Source organism: Oncorhynchus mykiss, chromosome 18 (assembly GCF_013265735.2).
Source record: "Oncorhynchus mykiss isolate Arlee chromosome 18, USDA_OmykA_1.1, whole genome shotgun sequence".
NCBI lineage: Eukaryota > Metazoa > Chordata > Actinopteri > Salmoniformes > Salmonidae > Oncorhynchus > Oncorhynchus mykiss.
The window spans coordinates 19,536,029-19,546,583 of record NC_048582.1 but is presented as its reverse complement, the minus strand read 5'-3'; the positions used below and the strand labels follow the sequence as shown (position 1 = coordinate 19,546,583).

The following is a 10,555-nucleotide window of genomic DNA, read 5'->3' as shown; positions in this document are numbered from 1 at the left end:
GTTTGCAAATCTTGTTTTATTTATTTTGGAGTCCTGATGCATGTTTACAGACCTTTGTCGTTTGCAACTCTTTTGCAACCACGAATCATAGTAGGCCAACAGATTTGAATTTACAACATGTTTCCAGCGCCAAGAAGCAAATTCTCCATTCAAGCCTTATATTTGGCTATACCCAAAATTATGCTTATCAAACATAACATCAATGTATACATTTTACCTTTACAATCAATCATCTATGTGTATATATTTTGAAATATGAAATGCTTACACAAGACAATATCTGAAGATGGGGGTTAAGGAATATTGTTCAGGGCTAGGCTAATACATATTGAGTGGGGGCAACGTGATGGGGCCGGTCACATGCTGCACGGACGGCATATGAGGCCCGCCCTGCCCTTCAGGTAGCGATGACGTCATCGAGGGCCACATGGGATAGCCAATGGGAGGTAGCAGTTGGGCCTGGGGGCCGTAGTGATGGTGGTGGACGGCGTTTCCTCTTGGTTTGACCGCTGACCTCACAACAACATCCTGGATGAGGTCAACATCAAGATGAAAACAAAGTAACAAATATAAGATGTTAAGAATTCCAAAAAGGCATGATCTTTGGTATGTGGGTGACAGGAACCATAAGACTGCTGAACAATTAATCAAATGGCCATCCGGACTATATACCCCCCCCCCCCCCCCGGTACCCCCTTTATATAGCCTCGTTCTTTTTTTTCTATATATTTAGTAAATATTTTCCTAACTCTATTTCTTGAATTACATTGTTGGTTAAGGGCTTGTAAGTAAGCATTTCACGGTTAGGTCTACAACTGTTGTATTCAGCGCTTGTGACAAATACGATTTGATTTTTACATAAATGATGTGGGTGTGTGTGAAACGGACCTGTCCTGGGTTAGGTGGTGACAGGGCCGTGGGAGGTATTGCTTTCAGCATCATGTTGTGCATTATGATCTGATGCATCTGAGCATTCTGCATCAACATCAGCTCCACCATGTCTAACACACACACACACATACATACATACATGAAAATTAACATTATATATATACACACACATACACACACACCAGTAGCTGCACTTTGCATTTGTGTGTGTTTACCTTCTTTGATGCTCCCAGACCTTGGTGCAGGGTAAGGCTGAGGAGGGGGTATCTGTTGTATGAGGGGCTGTTGCTGTGGTAACTGCTGAATGAAGGTAGTAGGCTGCTGGGGCAACTACAGACCAAGAGAGAAGTCGCATCAGCTGTCTGTGTGTAAGAGAGAAGTCGCATCAGCTGTCTGTGTGTAAGAGAGAAATAGCATCAGCTGTCTGTGTGAAAGAGAGAAATAGCATCAGCTGTCTGTGTGTCAGAGAGAAATAGCATCAGCTGTCTGTGTGAAAGAGAGAGATAGCATCAGCTGTCTGTGTGTCAGAGAGAAATAGCATCAGCTGTCTGTGTGAAAGAGAGAAGTCGCATTAGCTGTCTGTGTGAAAGAGAGAAATAGCATCAGCTGTCTGTGTGTCAGAGAGAAATAGCATCAGCTGTCTGTGTGAAAGAGAGAAATAGCATCAGATGTCTGTGTGTACGAGAAAAAGCAGAGCAAGAGGAAGATAGAGGGAGAGAAAGAGTGATTTTTGTCTCACCATTTGCTGGATAATGCGTGGGGGCTGTGGCGGGGGCTGTGGCGGGGGTGGAGCGGGGGGTGCAAGGGCAGGCTGGTAGATATGGATGGGGGCCGGAGTAGGAGGCAGAGGGACAGGAGGAAAGAGGAGGTCTGGGCGGTACCGTCTCCCTGTCCCACCCCAGGTGTGAGGTCTGCTCAGGTCCTCCAACATGTGCTGCTCCTGCAGGCAACACGCACACAGACAGTTACCATGTGAGTTTGATGATAATGATGGTGATAAATATCTTAATAATAAGGATGTCATACCCTCAGTCTTTGCAGCAGGTCCTTTTTTCGTCTAAGCACACTGTGCAACGCATCCGCCTGTCCATCAAAACTCCCTGGCCAATCAGAATTAGGAGTAACATCAGAAAACTTACACACAAAAAGGAACAATCAGGGGTTGCTTGTACTTCAACGTTTCATTACAATATTTATTTTCAAACATTTTGTAGTCTTACTGGTGGATAGGGCAGACTCTGCTCTGCTGTCCTTGTTGTCCCTCTCGTTCTCCAGTCTCTGTGGACATGAAGACAAGCAGGAGGGGAGTAGTCAGCAGTCAACAAGAGGCCATGTGCAGCCAGAACTCACATCAGAAAACATTATCTCTTTTACTACTCTTTGTTACACTAATAAGTTAAAAACATGGCCTTTCTGTCTATCAAAGTAAATGATCAGATGATTATTTGATATCCAAAACTTTAAAAACTCAATCAATCAAATAATCAATTACCTTCTCCAGCAGCCTGAGTTTGAGTCTGGTCATCTGGGCAAGCATGGGATCAGTCATTCTGAGAGTACTGTATTCTCCACACTGTGAAGTTGTGCACACACACACACACACACACACAATAAGTGACTTAAGGGTCACCGCTGTACACACCCCCACTCTCCCGTCCCCAATTTACCTGTAGCTCTTTAGCCGTATGTCACAAACCTATCGATCAGCTCTCAGTCTCTACGCCAAACTGAGACCACTCCCTGGTTACTAAGGGACACAACTGTTTATGCCAACCAAGCCACGCCTACTGCTTGGTTACCATTCCTGGTTTTGGTCTTGATCCTAGGTTACTGTTTACCATCTGAGCTGACACAAACAGTGTATTTCTCTTGAACAACAACCCAGTAAGGCAACTAAAGAAATGTTAAAGTAAGGGTCAGTGAAATTGTTTAGGATAAGAATAGAAAGTCATATGTACAGAAAGTTAGAAATTGGTACAAACTAGGGTGGTAATTTAATCATACCAGATTGGCACCCAAATAGGATCTGGAATGAGAAGCTCTATGCTGAAAATGTATAAATGTAGTCTTTATTGGAGGGATTGGATGTCTTCTCCTGTCCAAAAAGTTGGAACCGGACCCAGGGACGAACATAGTAATTTGGAGGCCCCAGGCAGAGGCCAGTCTAAGGGCCCCTGCCCCACCTCATTTAAAAAAAAGGGATTTATAGTAAAGACATATAATTTAACTTTAAAAAGATATGACCTTTTAACCCCATAGAGTCTAAGGGCTCGGGCTGGATTTCTACTAAGCTAACCTATGGAATTGTTTTAAGATGGTCATACCAAGGATCATTTAGCTATTTACTTTTGAATTTTAGGACCCATGTAGGTATCAAAAATCTATATGAAAAAATGTATTTAGATTAAACATCGAATTTGGCCTTACTGCAATTTTATTCTTATTTATTTATGCCTCAAGCAGAGGTATTATTTCTGTTTAATGGTAAGTCCGCCAGTGCCCGGACCTGAAAACAATCAGACCCATACCCAAATGGACCCGAGGACAACCCGAGCTAGACACGACCCATACCTGAATGGACCCGAGGACAACCCGAGCTAGACACGACCCATACCTGAATGGACCCGAGGACAACCCGAGCTAGACACGACCCATACCCTAACATACAAGGGTGACAAAAAAAGGATGTTTATCAGCCAAGCTGCTCTTCTAGTTGACAAATAGATCATTATATGTTGGCTAGGCCTTCTATAAGTCGATACATTCACCTTAATTGCTTAAAATAAATATGCTATAGGTCAGGGGTATTCAACTCTTACCCCATGAGGTCCAGAGCCTGCTGGTTTTCTGTTCTATCTGGTAATTAATTACACCCAATTGGTGTCCTAGGTCTAAATAAGTACCTGATCTGGAGGGGAACAATGGAAAAAAGTAGTGGGACGGGCTTTGAGGTCCAGCATTGAGTTTGAAGGCTATAGGTTATACAGAGCCAGGGGTTGTGTCCATTTGGGCTCACTCTGGTCATCGGCTGTAGTTACATAGACCCAAGACCAGTTGACAATCAAAGGCTGTGTTCACACAGGCAGCCCAATTCTGATCGAAATTTACTGGGGGAGAGGGGCTGGTTTCGGTGCTAATGCACCACACAACTAATAAGCGAAGCATGCCGACTTCGTGCACTTCAATGTCATGGTTTGTATTTTCAACACCACAATAAATAGACTAGTCCCCAGGTCCAGAACCGAGGCTGGGAAACGCACAGTATTAAATAGAGCCATGACTACATGGAACTCTCTGCCACCCCAGGTAACTCAAGTTTTAAAAAGCTGATTTAAGAACACCTCATTTGCACTGTACTTTGTATTAGTCGTAGATATTGTGTGTATGTACTGATATGTCGGCTGTGTGTGACGTTTTAAATGTATGTATTTCAGTCCTTGACTACTAATGTTCTGTTCATGTTTATGTGGACCCCAGGAAGAGTAGCTGATGCTTTTGCAGTGGCTAATGGGGATCCTAAAAATACCAAGTGTCAATCTTGACAAACAGAAAATACATTCCTCCCTACCTTGCAGGCTTACCCAGTATAGAATGTAGGGCTTGACTTTTTGGTGTCTTGTAACAGATGTCTCTTTCCATTCATTAATTGGCTGCTGCACAGTTTGAATTGATTGATAGATTTTATTTGTCAGTAAAAAAAATATATATATATATTGTTGTCTCTATTCTTTTTACATAAATACATATGCAATTACATAGATACAGACACATTACAGAGACAGACATGAAAAAATGCTCATCCTCCAGATGAGTATGAGGGGGGAGTTTAAGTACAAATCTTGCAAGCTTGTTTGGCTGGTACAGTAGCTTATTTTTTTTAGATGTTTGGGGCTGCTGGTGAACCATGATCTGCAGGCATATTCAAAGTGACACTGGACTAGCACATTAGCTAGGTTTCCATCCAATTGGCGACAGATTTTCATGGCAATATTCAAAAATCGTCATAAAAACAATATGCCTAGGGCCTCCCGAGTGGCACAGCGGTCTAAGGCATTGCAGTGCTTGAGGTGTCATTATAGACCCGGGTTCAATCCCAGGCTGTGCCACAGCTGGCTGTGACCGGGAGACTCATGAGGCAGCACACAATTGGCCCAGCGTCGTCCGGGTTAGGGGAGGGTTTGGCTGGCTGGGATTTCCTTGTTCCATCACACTCTAGAGACTCCTTGTGGAGGAGAGCCTACAAGCTGACTTCAGTCACCAGTTGGGACTCTGACATATTCGTGTTGCCAGCAGTGTGGCTTGGCAGGGTTGTGTTTCAGAGGACGCATGGCTCTCAACCTTCGCTTCTTCCGATTTCGTGGTGACGTTGCAGTGATGGGACAAGACTGTAACTACCAATTGGGGAGAAAAAGCGGTAAAAGTACAACAACAAAAAAGTATTAATATGACATTTCAGATATTCTTTTAGGAAAATTTGGCACCGGACATGATACAGAAGATTTTAATTTACCAGACATTTGAGAAAATGTATCGGACATCCATATGCATTCAGACCCGCCATCAATAAATGAGAGATATTGACCAAATGAGCCACATTTACATCTTTAAAAACAGCCTATAACAAATTTAAAAAAGTAAAGATATATTTTTAAATATATATATATATATATATATATATATATATATATATATATATATATAGCCTATATAAAATAAGAAAAGCTTAGGCCTCACCCAGAGAGATATAGATAGAGAAATGCCAGTGGCATGCTACGTCTGCTATACAGATATAGACATACAGGAGGCTAATTCATTTGTATTTTTTTAAATCAAAATATTTTGTATAAAGATAAGCATTATATTGTTAGATTACAGGAGTAAAACTCTGGTAGGCCTGAAACAGTCTTCCTCCCCTCAAATTCAGCTGTCAGAGTCAGTTGGAACACTGGGGTGCACTGCTGTCACCCCCCCCCCCCCCCCCCCCCCCCCCCCCCCCCCCCCCCCAGAAAATACACAACCCTCCCCAAAGCAAAAAAATGAGTTTGACAACCCTACCTATTTGGACCATCACTCCCCCCAGTACATTTCGATCTGTCCCTAACTGGTATTTTGACCAATCAGATCAGATCTGAAAAAGATCTCACTGAAAAGATTAGAGGAAAATATATCTGAATTGTGCTGCCTGTGTAAATGCAACTCAACCGGACCCAACCTGCACACGTTTGAATTTTGGACCCGCACCGGGTAATCGTGTTCGGATGGACCCATGAAGAGCTCTAATTTGTAGTTAGCGGACTAAATCCGTCGTCAAGATACATCAGTTGACAGCTGAGTTTGGGCAACCCAAAGCTATGCTGCTACTGGTTAACTAATTTCCCCCGGGCATTTAGCGCGCCGTTTGCAAAGGTGGAGTAGTTGGTTTAAAAAGCTTAATTGATCCAGTCAAAAACACGCATACATTAAAATAAAATATTGTATTGGTGGACTATTTTTGTAACTCTCTATATGTATTGGCTAATTCCCTTATCAATCAAAGTTTAGCTTCACCATTTAGTCCTCTGATTGGTTTCCAACTTGTCAGTAAGGGACCTGTAGAATATGGGAAGGAGTTTTTGACTGTGCATGTAAACACTTAAACACTCGCTCCGAGTGTGTTGATTGGCCATATTAGCGGAGGAAACGTGATAAGGGCGGTGCTAAAACGACATGGCGGCCATATTGAATTTCATATTGACAGTTGTTCCAAAGATTTTGCATCCGAGGCACAAGAAAGTGAAAGGTATTGGTGGAATAATCAGCGATTTCAGGACATTTGTCCTTAACCTTTAATGGTTGTGTTTCAACCAAGACATGGACGAAGATGAACGACAGAGGAAACTAGATGCTGGAAGAGCAAAGGTTAGTAACGACTTATGGGTAATGCATCAAAGTAGCTGTCTAGCCATCAAGCTAACCTAGCTAAACGTATCAGTATCAGCAACATTGTCGTACAATAAAGTAATAGGTTGCAGTTGCTTGATAAAGGTCCTTGCGTAAGTTCAAGTTTTAGCAACTAGTTGAATCGATGTGGCTATGGTTAGCCGAGTCTAAACTAGCTACAGTATAGTAACTAGCTAAACCCTTTGTTATTCATGATTTATAATGACCCAATTTGTGGCTTACTAAAACAAATGTTGGTATTGTTCTACCGTTGACTCAACAACCCAGCTGACGTTATACTGCCTATTTGAACAACCCTATTGTCTCATCAACTGGTTGACTTAACTAAATGCACCCAGTTTACTACTGATTATTAACGTAGTTGGGATTTGGCTAGTTGTTGTAGAAACGGGATCTTAGTCAGTTTGCTACCCAGCCCAAATCTATTCCCCTTCTGTTTACTAATTAGTGTGGGCCGCTTACTGGGAGAGTATCATCCCTGCTTGCCAAGTCGATGCAGGTGATGATGGCAGCCAGGATTGGGTTCGTCTGTGTATGTGGTTGCGTTTGAGATACACATCATATGCACCATTCTACGCAGGTGATCCGATATTTGCAATGCGTGGAGAGGTGTGAAACACTACCACTGAGGTTTAAAATGTCAAGACCAGGCAGGTAAATGTAAAATAACGACCCTATAATCCGCGCAGACTTTAGAGAAAATGTCTTGACCCGTCACCTGAGCATCAACCCTGCCATTCCCCACAACGGTGTCTATATCGCTTCGGGTATGACCTTTGCTTGGGGTGGCTTTCTCCCATCAGTTGTTGTTAATTTAGATTTGCATGTGCTATAGAATATGAGATATCTGACAGGCTCACCCGAGTCTTGAAAGGATGTGTGATCTACCTATTTTTGGCACACCTCAAACCTGGGTGATGCTCACGCAGCAGTTGTATGATGACTTTGTTCACAGTACCTTAATTGATAAACCATTGTTATTATGACAGAAATCCACCAACATGCAGCACAGTCAGTTGGTAAGTGAAGTGAAGTGAAGTGAGGGGTGGCATGGCTCTTGGGTTGTGGTGATTCTGTCTATTGATCTAGAACAGGGGTGGCCAACCTTCCTCCAGGAGAGATACCGAGTATTATTCAGGCATTTTGCACCAGCCGTGCTCCAACACACCTGATTCAGCTTATCAAGGTCCTGGTGAGCAGCTGATTAGCAGCAAAAAGTCTGGTAGCTCCAGCTCTGCATGTGGGGGTTTGACCACCCCCTGGTCTATCTATGGGATCTATTGATCTGTTTTGGGATGTTGTTAACTCATCACTGTCTTGCCTCTGTCTGTTTTTGGGGTTCTGTTTTTGTGGATGGGACTGATAGAAATGCACCACACAGCGACTTCTGTTCATTTATTTCCACATGATTGAAGTTGTCCCCCTAGACACTAATCCAATGGTTGAGTTAGTGGAGGGCTCTCTGATATCATAGCAGGTGTGTCAATGTGAACACACACCATCAGATGGCGCCATGACACTAAACCTTGCCTCTGGTCCTCCAGTACCCCCAACATTACACGTTTTTATTGTAACCCTTGACAAGCATGCCTGGTTTAACTTGACAACTAATCATGAAGCCCTCAATGAGATGAATGAGGTGCGTTTGTCCAGGGCTACAATGAAACTGTGTACTGCTAGGGGTACTCAAGGACCACGGTTGGGAAACACTGGTCTGAAATAATATAGAAAAAAGGGTGCAGTTTCAGATAACAGAACACATTGGAACCCAGTAGGCCTTCTCTTGCAGTTAACGTCCCAACCCTCACATGACACTTCTGAGGGAACTAGTATGCCCTCAAATATAGCAACAGTATTAGAAAAGTTGAAAACAAATGGGCATGACATAGGCTACAGTAGGCTTTTTCATGCTGTACTTAATTGTGAAATCGTCAGTGAGCCACTTATGGCAGCTGTTGCTATGGTGACGTGCCACGTCTGCATCAGTTGTCTTTTGATTTGAGGCATACGAAGCTCCAGTCTTCAGTTTGAACACACAGCCTACATACGTACACACACAGAGCTGCCTGTCTGATAGTGTTAGTGTGTAGAGCAGTGTCTTCGACTACAGCTAAGTCTCACTTTATCACAGTCAGACACAGGAGGCTGAGGATGGTGAGTGGGTGTAGAGTGGGTGTGTACAGTATCTGCTGAAAGCTGGGCAGACTTCAATCGAGTAGAACAGCCCACATGTAGAGATCAGGCATTGAAACACACACTCACACTCTTATGGGTCAGTAGCACTGCTCAATGCAACATGAGTTCTGGGGCTGGACATGGCATGGGTCGGCTTGTTACGGGTTTGCTTGGGTTGGAACAAAACACGTGCTACCACCTTGACACACACTTTGGGCTCGAGACAAAGCTCCTCCTGCGTTCTCTGCATTACACTGCCATCCCAACCCTCGGCGGGAGGTTGAAGTGTCATATTGAGACTAGTGTGCTTGTCTGCCGTGTGTGTTGTCTTATCTGTGTGGGATTGATAGATTGGTTTGACGGTTTGAAAGGGAGAGAAAGGCTGCGTGGGGGAGAGAGAGCGTCAGAGGTGGAGCGTTATACGAGGGTCTCTGAACCACTGTAATCTGATTTTAAGCTGCTTATAGGAGAGAGAGAGGGAGGGAGTGAGAGAGAGAGACAGGGATGTTGAAAGATGCACAATTACACGGACTGAATCAGTGCACTTGGCCTTCAAAATGTCAGGAGGTTTTTCCGATCGCTTTGTTGGGAACCAGTGATAGTGGTTTTGGGATATCTACGGAGAGATGCTGGGAGGACGACTGTTAGGACTAAGTGGAGACTGTGGCTGGTTGACTGCTTTGGACTGGCAATGTGCTGTGGCTTTCATTCTCTGCTGGTTCAATCAGGGATGTTACCTGAGTGCTGGGAAGATTATCTGAATCAAACTCTTGTTCTTGCTCATTGGGTGGATGAAAATCTTCACCCCTTAAGCCTCTAGCCTTTTCTGACTTCTTTAGTCACTGGGATGATTGATTGGAACTTTGGCCTTTTATTCCTTGATCGGAATGATGGATTTGAACTTTGATGGACTTTGGTGAACTCTGACTTCTAACCCCTAACATGCTGATAGTGTGGTGGTGTTCAGCCCTCCTGACCTACGTGTCCCTCTACCTCTCTCTGTCCTTCCTGCGTAGCTTGCTAGCTTCCGACAGAAAAGGGCGAAAGGCGACGGTCAAGTCGCGCAGAAAAAGACGCAGAAGAGGAAGGGCCCGTCTCCAACGCAGAATGACGGCCCAGCGCAAGGTCGCCCCCTAGGGATGGACCTCCAGACAGACGGCAGCGCCACACAGCAGGACGACATGTGTAACAATGAGGTGAGCCTCTGGCTGAATGAATGAAAGGAATGTAAGTATCCACACTGTTGCATAGGCTGACTCTATAGTTTAATGCAGCATTTCGATCATAAGGTCTTTGTCAGATTTGATTGTATGCCAATCCAATCCCAACTCTATGAGCATGTATCTCTCCATGGGTCAGAACATGTCATTAGTGTCTCTGTGGAAAGAAATGGGTTACTAAACACAAAGATGCTTGTGGCGGCTGGTTGTCATAGCAACATGAATGGGATTACTGTGAACTCTATGTACAGGCTTTAAAGGGGAAGTCCACCTAATTTCATGGAAGTAATAAAGCAAGTGTGTTCAATGAGTTGTGTTGGTGCAATGCT

General features: G+C 43.8%; 2 protein-coding genes across 12 annotated transcripts in view; one reads left to right on the top strand and one right to left on the bottom strand.

Moving 5' to 3' along the window:
* Positions 1-3: 3 nt before the first annotated feature.
* zgc:112416 (uncharacterized protein LOC550509 homolog) lies at positions 4-2,440 on the bottom strand. Its single transcript, XM_036951421.1, has 7 exons — positions 2,384-2,440; positions 2,112-2,169; positions 1,918-1,991; positions 1,631-1,831; positions 1,107-1,221; positions 889-1,001; positions 4-528 (listed from the first exon to the last, which is right to left on the bottom strand). Exons 1-7 carry the CDS (start codon positions 2,438-2,440, stop codon positions 319-321), a joined length of 828 nt encoding a protein of 275 aa, XP_036807316.1. The 3' UTR covers positions 4-318.
* A 4,165-nt stretch (positions 2,441-6,605) lies between these two features.
* Positions 6,606-10,555, top strand: part of LOC110497083 (pericentrin) — a 36,480-nt gene continuing 32,530 nt past the window's right edge. For 9 of the 11 annotated variants that reach the window (XM_036952202.1, XM_036952198.1, XM_036952201.1 and 6 more), the window contains exons 1-3: positions 6,606-6,789; positions 7,821-7,850; positions 10,023-10,202. In XM_036952202.1, the coding sequence (XP_036808097.1) occupies positions 6,742-6,789; positions 7,821-7,850; positions 10,023-10,202 (258 nt within the window). In that variant the 5' untranslated portion in view covers positions 6,606-6,741. The remainder of the gene's footprint in view (positions 6,790-7,820; positions 7,851-10,022; positions 10,203-10,555) is intronic. The other 2 variants (XM_036952204.1, XM_036952200.1) reach the window with 1 other exon arrangement.